General features: G+C 46.8%; 2 protein-coding genes and 1 long non-coding RNA gene across 3 annotated transcripts in view; 1 reads left to right on the top strand and 2 right to left on the bottom strand.

The window, feature by feature from the left end:
* The window catches only part of LOC135369002 (uncharacterized), a 117,987-nt gene that overhangs the window by 52,036 nt on the left and 47,351 nt on the right, over positions 1 to 18,600 (top strand). Inside the window, exon 2 of the long non-coding RNA XR_010414920.1 lies at positions 2,138 to 2,195. This is a non-coding gene — a long non-coding RNA (uncharacterized LOC135369002). The remainder of the gene's footprint in view (positions 1 to 2,137; positions 2,196 to 18,600) is intronic.
* LOC135368998 (O-acyltransferase like protein-like) lies at positions 1,819 to 9,759 on the bottom strand. Its single transcript, XM_064602591.1, has 6 exons — positions 9,682 to 9,759; positions 7,464 to 7,586; positions 7,011 to 7,131; positions 6,181 to 6,367; positions 4,259 to 4,401; positions 1,819 to 2,243 (listed from the first exon to the last, which is right to left on the bottom strand). The coding sequence occupies exons 1-6, from the start codon at positions 9,684 to 9,686 to the stop codon at positions 2,073 to 2,075; spliced, it is 750 nt and encodes a 249-aa protein (XP_064458661.1). The 5' UTR covers positions 9,687 to 9,759; the 3' UTR covers positions 1,819 to 2,072.
* LOC135369098 (nose resistant to fluoxetine protein 6-like) lies at positions 9,740 to 14,438 on the bottom strand. The gene is made up of 9 exons (XM_064602761.1): positions 14,435 to 14,438; positions 14,038 to 14,125; positions 12,913 to 13,013; positions 12,596 to 12,772; positions 12,029 to 12,122; positions 10,732 to 10,833; positions 9,900 to 10,065; positions 9,824 to 9,852; positions 9,740 to 9,764 (listed from the first exon to the last, which is right to left on the bottom strand). Exons 1-9 carry the CDS (start codon positions 14,436 to 14,438, stop codon positions 9,740 to 9,742), a joined length of 786 nt encoding a protein of 261 aa, XP_064458831.1.

Raw genomic sequence — 18,600 nt, 5'->3', positions numbered from 1 at the left:
AAAAAAAGTGAAACGCACAAGTTCATTGAAATATCCGTGCCCGAATTTTTGATGTGCAAATGACCCGGAACCGAAATCGCGGCGACCGAGAACGAAGGGAGCCACGACGCTCATTGCACTTCACAGGGTCACGTGATTTGGAGCGATGGAGATGATTGGAGTAGGTGACGATCTGCTAGCCAGATAAACGCCTTTCCGACGCAGATAAGCCTCCGTCGGCAAAGATGGTTCGCTCCCGAGGCACAGTTTTTCGGTTTCGGCTCATTTGCATATACCGAAATTCATCAATGGATACTTCACGGCACTCGCTCTTTTCTGGGTTTTTAAAACATAAAATGACTTTCAACGAGGATTGTTTCTCGTTCTGCTACCTCATTTTTGCCCGAAATTTATACCACTTAAGGAGTTAATTATTGAATTTTAGGTAATTAGTTACCTTGTAGAAACTAAAATTTGGACTTTCATACTCTCTTTTAGAGACATACCATCTTCCACAGGATGTCCGCTTGACCGTATAACTCGTAACGATTGATTGATTGATTGATTGATTGATTTGTAAAAGAAAAAACGACAACTACGCTGTTGTCGTGGCTTTTTAAAATAAAAATTCTGTAAAGGTTATTAAAACTCGTTATATCCACGGACCGACGGCATTGCTAACGATCATAGTCTGTCTCGAGACGTAAAACCCCGAGCAATTAATTAGAATCAACAGCTCCGGAAGCATGCTGAATTGATAAGATTGATATGAATGCTTAAATGCATAATATATGAAGTAATTCAGAATCCGCGCTTTGCTAACTATCCTCGACCCGGCACCGGTGATATTGACAGGAGGAAAATTTTGCTGCTTTCCTGTTTATATTCTGTTTTTTTTTTTTTTTTTTAAATCCCTATGTTGTTCTTTCCCATGCGTTTTACTGAGCTGTTTTGTGTCGATGTCAGGGACATCCTGTAGGGGGAGGGATTGTCGCGAAGGGCTGACCGGCCGTCGTAAAAGTATTTTGAGCGCGCGTGTTGGATTCTCGGAACCATTACAAGGCTATACACTCTTAAAACGTAGCTCCAGCGCGCAGCACGCTCCTAGCCAACCATAATCCGGAATGAAATCGTTCTCTCCCATGACTTGTTGAAAACCGTAGGTGTACGCCTTTTTTTTTTGTGACAATTAAGTACTGCATAAGTGTCACACAAAAAGAAGGGCGTACGCCCCCCCCCCCCCGTTTTCAACTCTTACAGACGCTTTCTGACATATGTCGGAATTCCAGTTCCCTTAGAAGCATATACTTGCCACATCAAAATACTTGAAAATTGTTTAGTATTTCAGTTGCCGCTTCAACGTTGATGTTTTTAACTGTGTGTCGATGATGTTTTACACTGTGGGTCGCAGGAGTCTCCACTAGCACGCGCTATTGACCCTGTACCACAGTATTTCTTTGGCTGCAATGCCTTGTGTTTTTAAAATAAATAAATAAATAGAAGTCGGCCCAGGACGCACATTACCATAGGGCGCCAGTCGTGACGTTGCCCACCTCTGTGAGGTCGACAACGGCGAGCTCTTTCACCATCACCACCACCATCACCACCACCACCACTATCTGTTTTAAGAGTGTAATGAATGAGGTAACAGCCCATGACATGCGAAGAATTTTTCGTAGCTGACCTTTTTCTTTCTTTTCGTCTTCGTTTTGTCTTCTTTTTGTTTACCAACAAACGCGTTTTGGAGTAGCCAGTTCTGACTGGGTCGGGACTAACCTCTCCATATTTTTCTTTCTTTCCAATCCAATCCAATCCACATGCGAAGAAATACGAAAACCGTAAAAATATGAAAATATAATTCAGAGTGGCTTCACAACTTGGAAAGGGCACCGCCTATTTACATGTGCTTTGCTTCCTCCCCTTTTTACGTAAATATCACATGGCAGCTCCATATACACCTGTAAGCCCATCACAGGCGCGGTACATGCACGAGTACGAACTCCGCCGTAGCCTCGAGGCGTCACCCCTCAACAGCCGCAACTGAAAAGTTTTTTTTTTCACTCTTGACACGTCGCTGCTGTAGCTTTCGTATTTTATGTAGGCTTCTGGTCTTGCTCCGGTTCTTCCTTAATTGTGACTTTTTTGACGACCTTCGCAGGCTCGAAGAGGAGTTTCTCGAAGCGCATCGCTGGAGCTTCGCAGAAGATGTACAACAGGTAAGCGAGAGCGAAGCTCAACGTGTACACGCCCAGGGCTGTGATGAGCTGAAAAAAAAAAAAAAGAAAGAAAGGGCCATTTTCTTTTAAAGTTGTGGCGAATAGAATAGACCCCCCCCCCTCCCTTCATAATTGGCTGCGCGCATGCGCGAGCTCCTGCGACTTTGCTGTGATGTGATGTGATGAGATGTGATGTGACGGGGTAAAGAAAAAAAAAATGCCGAGTGATCATTTGCATCTGATCAATAGATTGCGCTGTACACAGTCGATTCCCAAGCAAACAGTGGCCAATGGGCTAATGTTGGCAGGAGCCTGGCAGGCCTTTGGCCAACAGGTTCTTTGGCCAACAAAGTAAAATTTGAGGTGGGCCAAAGTTTGGGAAATGATTGGATGTCATGTATGGTACAAACACGTTGGCCAGATTTCTGCCAATGTATTAAGTAATTCAAGTTGTTCGCGGACAAAGTGCAATGTGAAGTTTCCAAAGGTGCATAACGCAACGTGAGGCGTCGTAATGCACTTGCTGTGGTTGGCAAACAACGTCTACATTCAGTGAAAAATATAAAATTAAATAAAAGTCGGAAATACAGAGCAAATTTGTTTTAACTAATGCTATAGGATGAGTGGTTCGCTGTAGCTCCGCTAGGCTGCGGTAAGATTAGATAAAAGGTACATTGAACACGGTACCTTGTAAGGGTAGCGACTTTTTCAGAGCTATACTATATTATTCTCGCTCACTAATAATTAATCAGAGCAGCGACAGGCTACCGTGGACACAGTTGATACGGGTGCAGTGCAGCTAACAGCTCGGTCTGTTGTTAATTCCTGTCGTGTACTTAAAATTTTCCGCACTGTACCGAGAATTTTTAAATATCCTTCTCCCTTTCTACCTTTAGTTTACAGCCTTCTTTGACGCGTGTCTTTTGGAATTTCCAAAGTCTGTAAACTGTCTTTGTTCTGCGCTATACTGGTCGTTTCATGAAGGTCCCCCGGCTGAATAATTCGGAAAAACAGGTGACGCTCTCGAAAAGCTTTCTTTTCAGTGTGCACCCCCGAGACATCGGCCGAGCTGAGCAATCAGCTGCTCGTTTGAGTACTCTCAATAATTAAATAGAGCTCCTGTCTTTTAAATTTTACTTCGTACGCTTTCGGAACCTACGTTTTACAGATCCAAAACTTCAGCGTATATGATATTCCGGAAAAGTTAATTGGTTTCGGTTTACATACTTCTTGCGCTCTTTCGCACAGCTGTCCGGCTGCCAATTACGTGTTCATCCGCCCGGTTCACGCACGGGGATGACTGAAGATAAGGAACAGCCGTAAGAGACGCGCTACCCGACGAGAGCTCTTTATAGGGACCATCTATAAACGGCTCTGTACCCGACTGGTACGCAGCACCGCGAGCGCTGTGTACGGTGCACAGAGTCGGGCACAGAGCTCTGGTCGGGTACGGAAGGAATACCGAAGGGTCTCTTCCGTTCACCCCCGCGTATCAACCAGGCGGATAAACCGTAATAGACAGCCGAACAGCTAAGCGATAGAGTGCATTTGTACGCTGCTCCGTGCAAGAGATATGTAAATCGAAACCAATTAATTACTCGAAAAAATCAAGTGTCGATGCGTTTTCTTTTTTTCTTTCTCGAATATCTTTCCCCTCAAGGTCCCGATCGGTAAAACAGAGGTTCCAAAAGCGTTCGAAGTTAAAATTTAAAAGTCACGAGTTTTATTGAATTAATGAGCGCGTGCAAACGTGCTGTGTTGTTGACTTTGGACATTCAAGTTCAGGGATAACCACTGAAAAAAGACGAAAAGAAAACATTTCAATAATGTTACCTGTTTACGAATTATTCAATCTTCGTGAAACACCCGTTCGCCACGTTCCTTTCCTGACTATTCAAGAAATTTATGAGGCGAAAGAATATCAAAGGCGCATATCCCTGAAACGTCCCGTTGAACGTCCTTGAACGTTCAGAATAGGAAAGCCACGCGGCATGCGGTATCTCCTCACACTTATATTAATACGCGTGACGTGATATTTTTAAACATTACACGTGGAAACTCACTTGAAAATACTCTCCCATGTCGACGGGCTGTTTGAGGTGTCCCATTCGGAAAATGAGGAGGAGGAAATGGATGAGGTAAACGCCGTATGTCAGGCGTGCCAATGGCATGAAAGCTTTCCAGGAGAGGAATGCGTTCAAGTAACCTGTAACACAAGCAGACGTGAAATGGGAATCACGGAAAACATACAAATATGTACGTGTTGTATAGAACATCCCGTATGTGTTCGGAAAACGTTTGTCATCTGCAAAATTGCGTTTCTATGTGCTCTGCTACGAGTGTTCTGAACGTGAAGCGGAGACACCTGAGAAATGCAAATTATTTTGTGAAAAAAGTGGAGCAAAACACAACGGTTAAACCAAAACCCGACCTGCGACGCACTTCTTCTTCTTTTTGACGTGGATACGTCTCATTCGGCTATCAGCCGCGCCCGCGCTAGAACCGCGCGGATGACAATTCGAAACGGGATGTCGTTTTTTGAACCACGAAAGTAGGGGAACCGCAAGCGGTGAGAATGTCACGAATAGGCAGTGGACGTCTCGACATTTGTGTTGATACTGTTTCGCAAAATATTGCAGCGCGAACACTTGTTCAGAATGGAGGACGTGGCGCCATCTCCTTTAGAACAGGAGAAGTGAGGTGAGGGTCAGGTTTTCATGGGCACTGTTGTCGGATGCGGAACCGCAGCCATTCGACATCAGCGCACGACAGCGTACAAAACCATAAATAAATAAGGCAAACTAAATGGTGCCATAGACGTTTTCACGCATATTTTTGAGACTGTAGTTCTTGTGCATCATATTCTGGTGACTTCTTTGTTTTGGAGAACGTGATATCATAAACGCAAGGACGCTCACTGATAAATTTAGAAAAGCTTAATCACGTGCAGAATCGCGTTGCTTAATTTATCGTCGAACGATTTCGTCTTTTACTTGGTTTTTTCTTCGTTTTTTTACTTCGTCTTTTACCACAACAAACGCTCGTAGAAGGAATATCCAGGAGAGCAACAATTTTGAAGAGACAGGTGTTGCGTTGCTCGTTTTGGAGACATCCAGTTATCCTCGTTACCAGAAGAATAACCTTACCAAAAACCTTACCGTCAAAAGCGTAGATATACGGGCTAGTTGGTAAACATCTACGCTATCGTACATTGATGTTACATCGTCGGCACAGGAGCACCTGAAGAACTGTTTAACCATTATTACAGCCCGCCAGCAGGCATTCCTTGGGGTGAAGATGAGGCCTGCTGAGGAGCCATAATGATGGAGAAACAGGCAGTGATGGCCAGTAGTTAACTACATGTAGTTAAACTACCTGATCGTAGTTAAAAAGTAGTTATGAACTACTTGGAGAAATGTAGTCTGCAACTACTAGTTAAACTACTATTTCGAGTAGTTAACTACAGTAGTTAGGTTACCGCAGGCGCCAACTACTTCCGATTTTGCCGCAAGCTTTACGGCACGATTGTGCTTCGAATTTTTACCTCGAGCTACTTCTTTGATGAGAAAGGAGGTGCAGAGCAATTGTGCCGTGCATGTGTACTAAATCTTCACTTGTATCGCTGCTTGTGATTCATATTTAGGTGTCTAAGAATGCTATAGAATGGGATTGGTGTTGATGGACAACGTTAAGTTAAGTAGTTATAGATGTAGTTAAACTACATTGCAGTAGTTAAAGAAGTAGTTTTAACTACCTCCCCTGAAAAGTAGTTGAACTACTAGTTAAACTACTCAGTTGCAAAGTAGTTAGTAGTTATAGTTAAACTACTGTAGAAGTAGTTAGTGGCCATCACTGGAAACAGGTATATCCAGATGCTTCTCAGACGATTTCTGAGTAGCAGAGTAGCAAACATTGCAGCCAATGAGGCTTCTCTTAACATTCTCTTAAAATGCTATTGCGAGTGTATTAACGTGGGTAGACCTACCACCGCGTCCAGTCGCACACGCGTAAGCGGGCCAGCACAGCCCTAGAGACCACAGGACGCGATGAAATCCTCCGTAGAGGGCGTTGACAATTTCACTAGGGAGGTTGCCCAGGTTCCACGGGTACGGAATGTACACGACGAAAGCAATGGCTCCTGCCGAAAAAAGCCACAGGACTCCCTGGACCACCTGCAATGACGTCACTGTATTTAGTGCCGTCACCTAGGAAATGCATTATTATAGGCATTGCGTGCTTAACCAGACGACCAGAATATACACACTTGTTCGTTCCTGCTATTACGAATTTACTGCATACCTCGCGCGTGTCCATGCATTGGCTTTGAACAGGTCTAGAGTAGCCTCTGTCGTGCCCTAATGTACACGGTGCTCAGGGAAAAGTTTCTCAGAATAGCGTGTCTTTGTGGTCTTGCGTCTGTTCGTTTGTCAGCAGCTTTGATCATGAGAAGCAAGCCACGCACCTCACCCATAAATTGTAATCTCATGTGTAGAAATAATAATGGTGCCGTGATGTTACACGTAAGGTTAGTCTGCACAGTGTGGCGACATGCTGCACGTGCCGCAGGGTAGGACTGCGGATAATTTCCACCACCTCGGGTTCTTTTGACGTGCGCCGGAAATCTCCGACAGACGGTGCTGGAAGCAATGTTTACCTCCCCAACATTGCTACCGCGTCCTTTGACGGGTTTGAACCCGATATCTTGAGCTCCGCAAGTCAACACGTTACCGACAGAGCTACCGAGGAGGGCTCATGTGTAGAATCGATTACCGATACCTCGACAAATGGCATGAACCATGAGAGTGCACCACTTACCCGGTGCACTGGTAGTGCCCTGTAGCACGTAGCGATGTAGCCACACACGACTCCCAGGACGTAGCCGCCGACGTGGGCGAATGGCTTGAAATAGATATGCTCCAGGGTATTAACTACTTTCCTAGAAAGATTTCAAGGTACAAGTACTTCAGTCGGTTGGTGCGGCTGAGGAGGTACCCAGATGACGAGTGTTGACGCTGCGCTTGACGGTTTTTGGCAGAAAGCCGCAGTGTGCATCCGCCACAGAGGAAACACACATAACAACGGCCAATACAACGAATACTTTTCACACTTTGTGATATTGTTACGAAAGGACCGAATAGTGTCGTCGATCGGTGCCGATTCGGCGGTTTCTTGATCGGGACATGCCGGTGCAGGAGTTGCGTTGCGACCGACGGTAGAGTTCCTAGCAAGAGTCAATGTATGGTATCGAACTGGCATTAGAAATCTTACCTCGCATCGTAGCTCCCACTGGTTAACATGAAGAAGAGCTTCCATTGATAAGTCTGAACAGAGGTGAGCACCGCGAAGGCTACAACCAGTGCGGCTGATACGACGAAGGCCGTTCTTCGGTACCTATAGCAGGAGTGATTCGGATTTTATTTTGCTGCTCTTTCCTTACCAGGAGGTGACGGGAACAACGGCGTTACAATGGCGGTACAATCTCAACGCCTCCTGGTGGATTAGTTATAGCGAGTCCTCCTTGAGAGCCGTTCTCCACCGAGCAGAGCCGTTTTTTCACGGATCTCTTCGTGGTCCCTTTAAAGGGACGCCCTCCTAGAACATGGCCTACCTAGGATGGTATACCATTCAGTTGTCCATCGTAACGCTGCTGTGCGAGTTCTCGGACATCAAAAGGTTATTAAATAGAAGAATTCAAACAGGCATAGCCTCCTACGAGATGTGCTGGCAAAACAACATACGCGAATTGTTACTCCAGAGTCGACGAAAAACGCCAAAATAAAGTTTCTAATCATATACTGGACTCTCTCGAAGAGACGACATTAAAAACATGGGGAGCAGGGTGGCTTCACGCAAACGTATTTCGTTCTTTCTGTGATAGTGAGATTTTCAGCTTCTTCAACAACAGGTGTCTGCCATGAAGGTATATTTCTGTATTTTTTTAGAACATATCATCGTTATTCTTCATGCAACTTGCACAGTTGTTTGCGTATAGCATTCGCTAGTATAATTTCACTGAAGTTTCGGAATCGACCGATCTGTGCAAGACCGTGCGTTTCCCTCAGACGGACAGTAACCGCACACGGAGTTGCTTACGCCAGTCAACGTCTTAATGCGCGTGCTCTCTCGTCGGCCTCTGTTTCCAACGATTGATCGTGAAATCAGGTCCTCGACCCGATGATTTGTAATGCGTTGCATTGCGCATTTGGAGTCAGTCAGCACAACCATACGCTGTGCTATATGAGGCAGGACAGAAACTCCAAGGCTCGTTGGATGCCGTCGAGTTCAGACAGTGTTGAGGAAATTTGATTGACCCACCCCAGGAGAGCGCCAGTGTAGGGCACCAGAATGCTGAAGCGCTGCTTCCGGACACAGGGTTGGTGGACCCATCGGTGTGTATCTGCAATTAGTTTCCATTTTTCTCGAAGATGGGTTCTTTGGCGACTGTCTTTGCCAGTGTCTTTGCTTGGTGTGTGGCTGTTGAGATCTCTGTCGTAGTCCGCGTATATCGCGCAGTCAGGACGCTGAAGTAGAAAGGGAGGTCTTCCGGGCGGATGATATCCTCTGGGAGACTAGCATCCTGTGGGTATCTCTTCCCAGTTGTCTGAACCGTTATCTACGGTGTCCACGGATTCGGCGCTGTCTAGTGGGGGACCTGTGTAGCCTGTCATATTCCTTTATAGGAGGGGAGCGTTCGGTAGCGAGCAGGCGAAGGGGCATTGATCCCACTTCCCCATAGACCAGCACGCTTGTTGACTGTTCCAGGAGACCCAGTGAGTTCCTCAGGTCCATTGGATGGGCTCCTTCCAACTGTGTTTGTCTTGTTGATGGTGGCAGCGCGTACGGCAACGAGTACAGAATACGGGAGAGCACAAGTAAGTTGTGTAGCGTGGTTAGTGCTCTGGATGAGCAAGCTCAGTCGGTGCCTCGGAGGCGCTTCAGAGCGTTCTGGAAAGATCCGATGGATGACTTGATGACTGCAACCTGGCGGCTTCAGCAGCTTCTTGTCCACGGTGATCACCAGGTGGCGTTGCGTCTTGACTCTTAGAGGAATGCTATGTCCTCGAAGCTTGATTCCCACTGCCCGGCGATGCTTTCTGTTGATGATCATGACACTGGATTTGTCGTTTGAGAGCACTCGTCTCGTCTGTAGCACTGTCTTAATTTATTTTCCTTATTACTATTATTTTTTTCATTTTTTGCAGGAGTGAAACTTGCCGCCTTGGCTGAGCAGGCAGACCTCACTTCTTCCTCTTTTTTATTGTTATTGAACGTCATTCACCGCTCCGTATGTATACAGTCCTCTATGTCCATAGTTGTACCGTCGGTTTGTTATCATAATTTTCACAAGCGCCTTCCACATCGACGCGGTATTAATTGGCGAATCGTAGTCATCGCGCTTTTACCACAAAAGAAGAAGAAAAGAAACGGCCGCGTCATCATCATAACTACTACCACCACCTGTACCCGTCGGCCATGTATGACCTACCTCATAAACAGCAGTGTCAGTGGAAGGGCGATTACAACAAAAACCTGTAGATCGTTGCTCACATACCACAGGTGCTGCAGGCACTGAAACAGATACACATGATGTAGAACGGGGCACCCACTCTAAACAAAAACCAGAGTACTGAAACATGAGCTGTTCCGTGTTTCTGTCCTGCTTGTAAGATGGAGAAGAAAAGGTACTTTAAAGGATGCTTGTACCATTTTGTCGACAGCATTGAAATTGTTGATGTAGGTGAGTACCGTCCACCAGCCGTCGGCGCACGCCTGGATCTGCTTCAAGAACAATTCTTGGTCGGCAGGTCCGTCCGCGGCAAGGGGCATCAAGAACGCCACCAGTACGGTTACCACCACAGGCCACGTCAACCTACGCGTGAAGAACGCAAGACATGCCTACGAGTTCAAGATATTCAGTGGGGCGAGTGTCATAACACACAGCCTGGTCCAAGACATGGCTGTGAAAAAAAAAAAAAAAAAAGAAAGGAATGCAGGGTGGCGAAGATTTTGAGTTCGAGAGAGTTCCATCTGTGAATACGATCGGACGATTTCCATGCTTCACCCGCTCCCCCGAATTTGTACATTTGGCATTGCACTTGGGCGAGGGAAACGATGGTGAAATCCTCCTCTCCCACGTAAAATTCCCATAGGACCACTCTCGAAATATTTTTTCTGGCTACGCCACTGTTGCAACGCTAGGTCTCCGCCGCTAAAGTTATAGAACATTGGCGTCCCTGATATCGAATCGAGGTCTTGTTGCGGTTTTCTCGTGGAGTGTGGTTCGTTTGTTAGAAAAATATCCGATTGGCTTGTCTATACTAGTTGGTTGTACTTGTAATCCGTCATTTCAAAGTACGGGCTTAGCACTCTGTAAGCCGTCAACCATCAGGTGTTGCAGTGTTTCTTCCGCTCTTGAAGACCACGCGCCCTTCACGAAAATTGATTTGCTATGGAATGGTAGTCAGGTATTTAGGTGAGACACGGGTTTTACACCGAAACGGGATGTACCTCACGCTCCAGATGTGAGACAAGTTACCTGAAATATCTAAGCAGGGTTCCTGCTCCCCAGATGAAGAAGACATTTCGCTTCGGGTAAGTTGCGCCAGAGGAGACGGACAGATATGCTGTAACAAACCCACTGAAAACAGACAAACAAAAACAGTGCGAGAACGTGTGAGTAGTCTGCGTTGTATTGGATTACAGTTTGTGGCATTGAAGGCTATACATTTCTTCGTATGCTGGAGCTTCGGCCTGAAAAGACCACTTAACTATCAAGTATGCTCATTCTAAGCAATTCCAACCTAACGAACCGATGTCAATGTTGAGTGGATGACCCACGAGGAAGATCGGAGCGTACGCTGTTCGATCCCGCAAAGGAGCAAGGTTCCTTTCAGACTTCACGTCAGGCGCTAAGAGTGGTGGTATATACCGTCCTACACCGGGAGCCGTCCTCATAATTGGCATGATAAAGGGTTAGGGATGACGTGTAACGGGTTCCTGGGTACCTTTTAATCCCTTAACAGGTAATCCCTAACCCTTTAAATACCATGTCAGTGACGAGGACGGTGCCCAGAAGAAGAACGGTCTCTGTTTGGAATATCGGCCGCTGTCGTACTAAGGCTTTACCGGTTCACTGGATTTTTCTACCCTTCTGCATCCTACACATTTTGGCTTGGCTTGTATTGACTATAGCAACGAGTGCTGGGGTCGAGTGGATACGCATCCGCTTGTTGGTAGTATACCTCCAAGGCCTAGTTGAAGACTGGGTGCTGTCTCGGGTTTCCGTCTGGGTCTTCCTGCAGGCTTTACAACTAGATGTCGCCAGGTATGACATCTTCCTGGGATAGGGGAATCCTGGGATATTCCCAGGATTTATGGTCTCCTGGTTGGGGGACGGGGGTGACGCCTATATCTGCCGCTTTTTGCGGTGTTTTTGACCTTTCATCCTCTCATATTAACCGCTGTGAAGAGGGGGTAGGGCCCTATTGCTACCACGGGGGACCATCCCATGTCATCATCACTTATCCTTCAATTATTGTTGTTGTTGTTGTGTCCTTTCTGGCCGTATCGTTTTCTGCGGGAAGGGGGGTTGCAAGATGATGTGGAGGGGATCAGGTTGGTGCGAGGGGGTGTTGGGTAACTCCCTTATCTTTAACATTACCGCTGACCTGCCGACAACGAGCCGAGCGAACCCTATATTCACTCAGTATAATGCTAATGGCGCAAAAGAAAGTACAGAAGGTTGCGAACATGATAACGATGGTGATAGCGAACTGTCGCTTCAGAGCCCATAATCGTCCGGGTGAGGCGTGGGTGCCAAGACAGTTTCTTACCTGAGAAATAAAAATGTCGTAACACTGAGGAATGCGTTGACGATGAACTGGAAGTGCAGTTGGTCAAGGGTTGCCTCGAACGCCAGTAAATTCCCTTTTTCGGTAAAGAAAGTGCTGTTAGTCCCTGTCTCTACATATATCATATATACATACCGACAGAGATATGTCTGCAATGACCCTTGGGATATATAGAAATCATTCGATAAATAAATCAGTTGTATTAAGATTTGATGCACGCTCGCTCCAAAATGGAGCCATATATCTGGCATAGGACCAGCAAAAAAAATGAGATAACACAACCTGTTCTGATAGAGTCGCATACATAGAGTGTACCTTTCACATACACTTAGAGCAGCAAAGCCACTCATTAACGACGAATTCCTCTGACGGATATTCTCAGGATGTCCATCGGACGTATGAATTTCGTTAGGACATTATTCGTACTTCCAGAGGATATTCGGTGTCGTTGGGGACGTAGCCAGACAAATATGCATTTCTATACGCGACAGTTGGTTGAAGGGGATGCTTTTACTTTGAAGTCAAGCTTTTTACTGTTCGTATACTTACGCACAAACTCTGGTTGGACGATGATGTACGTGTGTGCAGCCACTACCCAGAAAGTAAGGAGGACCTTGACGCCTCCTATGAACTGAAGAGCCTCTGCCCCCGCTCTGCACTCTGTTTTCAGCAAACGACGCGTGTTGGTGATTGCTGAGAAGAACAGCAGCATCTCAGTGCACTTTCCTGGAATATACAGATTTAAATGGATATAATTCGTCCAATCATTACACGCCAAATATAGGAGGAAGAGGTCATAAGGGAATACATGTCTTGCCTGATCAACATATTTCGAACCAAAAGGAGCTGCAAGTAGTGGAACTTACCGGTCTTGATTGGTCCGTCATTTTTCTCTGACACCCGAACGAATAGCCACTCGACAAGTGTAGCTACTATCGTAAGGGCAACCAAGAGACTTAGGATGGACCTGAAACAATTGGCCATTTTTACACGTCTCTATTAACAGGTATACGAAGTTAACTCAGTTCTGTGACAACATAGTCTGGATTAAAGTAGCACAGAAGTCATTTTTAACACCCAGTTTTCTTCCTATAAAACTGTTAAGTAGGCCAGTAAGATGCACCGTGCGAAGTAATTTACACCACAGAGTCATAATTATCGCAGGAATTGAATTTAAAATACGCCGCAAAAAGCGACCGTGCGCAACGGTGGTGAAGAGCAGTACCAGCCTGTGATCTGCTTGGGACCTCGCGCTGACGCTATAAGGAGAACGCTCGCTGATTGGCCTAGAGAAATGTTGTCTGCTACTCCGCTGTCGTCTGCTACTCGGCTGTTCGGGGTTCTAATAAAGCCTTTCTCCTTGCTCGGTAATGCTTCCGCCGCTCCTTCTGTCCCCAATTCTCCGGGAGAACTGGCAAAACAGGCTTACGGCGGCAAAGGGACAAGGCGCTGACCCCCACTGACTGGCGAACCAGAACGAGTCCCTTATACCGTCATCGGTGACGTGCCATCATACCTCCTCATCCTCGTTATAGCTGGAGTGGCGAGTTAAGGGTGAACGCGCGGAGCTACGTTTATGTGAGTTTTTTTCTGGGAAACAGATTGCGCACATCGAAACCTTTCGCGCTATTCGGTATAATGACACACATACTTTCATCAGATGTCTTAATCAGATTTTTTTTTTTTTTGATGGCCCTCTGTACTCCTTTAAGGGTTTGCATTAGAACTCGCTCTATGCTTCTCCCTGATTTGTATCGTGGACATATAGAGTCGAGGTGTACCCCAAATGGGTCCCGAGGCAAGAATATCAGAGAGTGAACGCGTTAAAGAACGTCAGTAAAGGGTGTCAGTAAAGTGTCTCACGTTAAATTCCGCAGAAACAAGCGTAGAGTACAGAGCGATTGCGTGTGTCCTCAGCGCCAAGCGTTGGTCGTGAACGTTTTTCCATGTAGCGCGACCTTCTAGTAGAGAGCATGGCCATCATAACTTACATAGAAACGATCTGAAGGGTTGACACTGGTTTGGGATCGTCCGTTCGGCAACCTAGAACTTCGGATTTGGCATCGTAAGGGTCAAATACTGAAACAGTAAAAAAGAAAAACGGAAATTATTTTTTCGAGGTCTTGCGGGGTGCACTCTTAAAAATGAACTTCACCGCATAGCACGCTCCTAGCCAACCATTATCTCGAATGATTTCGTTATCTGACCTGATTCGCTGAAAACGGGGGGCGTACGCCTTTTTGTGACAATTATGAGCAGCATAAGTGTCACAAAAAAGGCGTATGCCTCCCATTTTCAACAAATCAGGGCAGATAACAATATCATTCGAGATGATGGTTGGCTAGGAGCGTGCTATGTGGTGAAACTCATTTTTAAGAGTGATGGTACACATCCCTATGTGATATTAGCAGTTAAACGGTGTACGTATTCTGTAAAGTAAATTGAAAAATGTCAGGGGAAGGCATAAAAGAAGGAAAAAAATAAACTAGCCAGATGCTGCGATAAAGTTGAGTTCCTCAACAGAGCATGCAGAAGGTGCGCAGAGTCCAAGTCGCAGGTCATCACGATGGAGCCTCTCGTCGAAGGTACGGTTCCCAACGTTGCGACTGCCCTGGAAGCATTTGAAAGCAATGTGGTTACGGCAAATGTAACGCGTTCACTATACAATCTGGCGCTTAGTAGACCACAGAAGGACCACTACTTGATACTGCCTCATACTACTGTACTACGATGCTTTTCACGGTTGAGTATTCCGTACTACTTCTTAGTTACTTTTTCCTGCACTCTAAAAGCAGAACTTCACCTTCAGAACTTCACGAATGATAGGGTTATCGCTTCTGATTCGAAGAGAGAGGTGGACGTACGCCTTTTTGTGGCAATTTGGATATATGAAAATTGCCACAAAAAGGCGTACGCCCCCGTCTCTCTTCGAATCAGGAGCGATAACACTATCATACTTGGCAATGGTTGGCGCACAGCGTGCTATGCGGTGAAGTTCTGTTTTTAGAGTGTGGTGCTCAGCTACTTAACTCAAATACTCCTTCGAGTGTTCGTACAATTGTGACTGAAACTGTTCAATGCGAAGACTAGCCGAAGTACACACTTACAGATCTTTCAGAACCAAAGAAGAGCACAAGAGCTTCTTCAAACATTTCTTTCGGTGGGTGTAAGAATAGCGTGCAATATTGTCCCTTGAAGATGAGCTCTTTCTGGTATCCGTAATGACGCATCTTGAGGCACTGTTCGTATCCTCCGATGCTGGTGGGGCTGCCTTCCAACATGTTGGCCGGCATCAAACCGTTGGCCAGGACCACTGCGTATGAGACCTGAGGCTTTATTACGGCACGCTGCGAGTAAAAGGCGCCATGCACAATAGCTCGCGTATCGCCATCGCTATCGCGAGCACAGTTTGTCGTTTGTCAGTTTCCAGCACGGACACAAAGAAACACAGGAAACGTGTTATCGCAGTTAAGAAGACAGTTAGGGATTGAATCCCACAATTCTTGATCGCCGGTCAACTACGCCAACTACTCCACCACCATGGCAGGACATACAAACATAATCACATCCTTACCTACATTTTTCTCAAACATGCTTGCACACAACTAGACAGGCGGCATGGGGTGAGCATGATGTACAGTAACAAAACCGAGGATAGCACACAAAGCACTATATATAGTCTGATTTGTACTGACTTGTGCTCTTTGTAGCTGTTGTTGTAGTTGTGAGGTATGCTGTAAATATTTATCTGAATGTTTCGCTGGAGTACTTCGCCGGCGCAGAGTTAGATATCCTGAACTGTACAAAATGTCCTATCCATATTTGTATGTATTGCCACGTTATATTAAATTTTCTTCAAACAGCACACAAAGCGGAAGCGCAACATTAGAGCCGTCGTCGCATAAAACACAACACTAAAACCTCATCGCCTAACAACACAACACTAAGCTCTACCGTCTAAAAACGCAACGTTGAAGCCTCCGTCACCTAAAAACACAACACTAAAGCCCCATCGCCTAAAAATACAGCGCTAAAGTCACCGTTACCTAACAGTGCAACACTAAAGACTAAATCCCGTAAGAATAACCAAATAATGCCTAAGGTAAGTCGTCGCAGGTCGTGCCAATGTGTTTGTAACGGTTAGCGTTCCTCATTGGTAATCCAGAAGTGCCGTTGTTGTCTGGCTTTGTCGACGACTGACGGTAGTGGTACCAATGAAAGAGGTGGGCAACGTCACGACTAATGCTCTGGGAGAACGTGCGTCCTGGGCCGACTTCTAAGGGAACTGTGCCGACATATGTCTGCGAGCGTCCATTTCGCTTTGCTTCCGCTTGTGTACTAAACTTGGCCCGGTTATTTTCTACTACGAACTATCCACAGAAGTGGTGGTGGTGGTGATAGGGCTTGCCGTTGTCGGCCTCGCGTATGTGGGCAACGTCACGACTCACGCCCTCGGGGAATGTGCGTCCTGGGCCGACTTCTAAGGGAACTGTGCCGACACATGTCTGAGAGCGTCCATTTCGCTTTGCTTCCGCTTGTGTACTAAACTTGGCCCGGTTATTTTCTACTACGAACTATCCACAGAAGTGGTGGTGGTGGTGATAGGGCTTGCCGTTGTCGGCCTCGCGTATGTGGGCAACGTCACGACTCACGCCCTCGGGGAATGTGCGTCCTGGGCCGACTTCTAAGGGAACTGTGCCGACACATGTCTGAGAGCGTCCATTTCGCTTTGCTTCCGCTTGTGTACTAAACTTGGCCCGGTTATTTTCTACTACGAACTATCCACAGAAGTGGTGGTGGTGGTGATAGGGCTTGCCGTTGTCGGCCTCACGTATGTGGGCAACGTCACGACTAATGCTCTGGGAGAACGTGCGTCCTGGGCCGACTTCTAAGGGAACTGTGCCGACACATGTCTGAGAGCGTCCATTTCGCTTTGCTTCCGCTTGTGTACTAAACTTGGCCCGGTTATTTTCTACTACGAACTATCAACAGAAGTGGTGGTGGTGGTGATAGGGCTTGCCGTTGTCGGCCTCACGTATGTGGGCAACGTCACGACTCAACGGCCCTGGGGGAATGTGCGTCCTGGGCCGACTTCTAAGGGAACTGTGCCGACATATGTCTGAAAGCGTCTGAGGAAAACCCAGGAAAAACCCCAGACAGCACAGCCGGCACCGGGATTCGAACCCGGGTGCCTCCCAGTCTCGACGTGACATGGCCAGCACGCTAGCCACTGAGCCACGGGAGCTGGTTCCACAGAAGTGCATGCGGTTGCGCCGGCATGGCGGCTAGCCAATACAAGTCGAGCCACATTTTAAGCGAGCTTACGACAATTCTTAGCGTTTGACGTCACTTCTGGAGTCATACTTCGCTGCTTCATGTGATCGGAATGATCCCCCCCTATACGTTTGCTTTGATCGTATAAGTTTTAGTATGGTTTCAGATCGCAAAGTACTCTTCAGAGCAGCTCCGACTGATATTGTTGAATACCGAATTATTTCGTACTATCTTATTTTACTTTTTTGCCCGTGTCCACAAAGTTTGAGGAGAACGACAGGTGCGTCTCATTTCCGAGCGGTTTGTCTGCCGATATGACGGCATGTTGCTCGAGGGAGCCCCGTCTGTTGTGACCCGTGTGGGTTCGAATCCCGGTGGCGGCTGTGCCGTCTGGGTGTTTTCCCTGAGTTTTCCTCAGACGGGGGCTTTAAGACAAATGTCGGCTCAGTTCCCTGTGAAGTCGGCCCAGGACACACGATCCCCCTGCGACTGTTGTGCCGTTGCCTGCCTGAGCGTGGCTGACTACGGTAAGCAGTTCCATCACCCCCACCGCGAACCTACTCCATAGAGCACTGTGCTGACACCTCCGAGGGGGTCACGTGCCGCCGTCGGACAAAAGCTGATTGAGCCAGTTAGGTTTCTGTCCGATTTATTCGATTCCCACCAAATGGAGTTGGCCTCCGTTGATGGTGTCTGCCGACACTCATCAGCTGTCGAATTTGAGTGAGTTGGAAAAAACAAAATTGGTGAGCGTGAACGCAGCCTCACCCGAGTGGTTTATTTTATCAGAGACCTGCTTCTAAATGATATTATCAGCCGGAGCAGAGCGACATGATTCTGGGAATATCTAAAAGTAGAATTGCTCTTGATAAGCATACTGGAGGTCGACTGGAGGCTAAGTTGATAAAGGTTCATGAATGCGGGTAAACGTTATAAAGGTGCGCCCTGACTGTGCCGATCAGCATAATGAGCCATAGGCAAAGCACAGCGGGGAGAGCCGATCGGCATAGTGAGGACGCACCTTTACAAATGAGGCATCGGTATCACTCACTGCGCATGGCCCAGGGTTCTTTCTGTCGTATCCCCACAAACGTCTTGAGCAAACTCGCCGAGCACGACGTGCTTAACTCCGGACTGGCAGCGAGCTCCGATGCCATCGGCATCATCTTCTCCAACAACACCTTGAGAATCCCCTCGGCGTCTGTTCGCAGGTCTTTCTTAGTTCCATCGCTGGATGCCGTTGAATATCCCAATTTTGACACGACAACTAAAATCAAGCA

The sequence above is a fragment of the Ornithodoros turicata genome, chromosome 9 (assembly GCF_037126465.1).
Source record: "Ornithodoros turicata isolate Travis chromosome 9, ASM3712646v1, whole genome shotgun sequence".
Classification (NCBI taxonomy): domain Eukaryota; kingdom Metazoa; phylum Arthropoda; class Arachnida; order Ixodida; family Argasidae; genus Ornithodoros; species Ornithodoros turicata.
The sequence above is the reverse complement of the archived record's forward strand: the minus strand, read 5'-3'. Positions and strand labels throughout refer to the sequence as shown.

Excerpts from the sequence above, each read along its gene's own strand:
- LOC135368998 (XM_064602591.1), bottom strand. Across the intron at positions 6,368-7,010 it reads GGGCACTACCAGTGCACCGG|GTGGTCCAGGGAGTCCTGTG; the intron begins GTAAGTGGTGCA and ends ACGTCATTGCAG. Across the intron at positions 4,402-6,180 it reads GTGTGCGACTGGACGCGGTG|GTTACTTGAACGCATTCCTC; the intron begins GTAGGTCTACCC and ends CTTGTGTTACAG.
- LOC135369098 (XM_064602761.1), bottom strand. Across the intron at positions 9,853-9,899 it reads TCAATGCTGTCGACAAAATG|GACAGAAACACGGAACAGCT; the intron begins GTACAAGCATCC and ends TCTTACAAGCAG. Across the intron at positions 9,765-9,823 it reads ACGGAACAGCTCATGTTTCA|TGCCTGCAGCACCTGTGGTA; the intron begins GTACTCTGGTTT and ends TATCTGTTTCAG.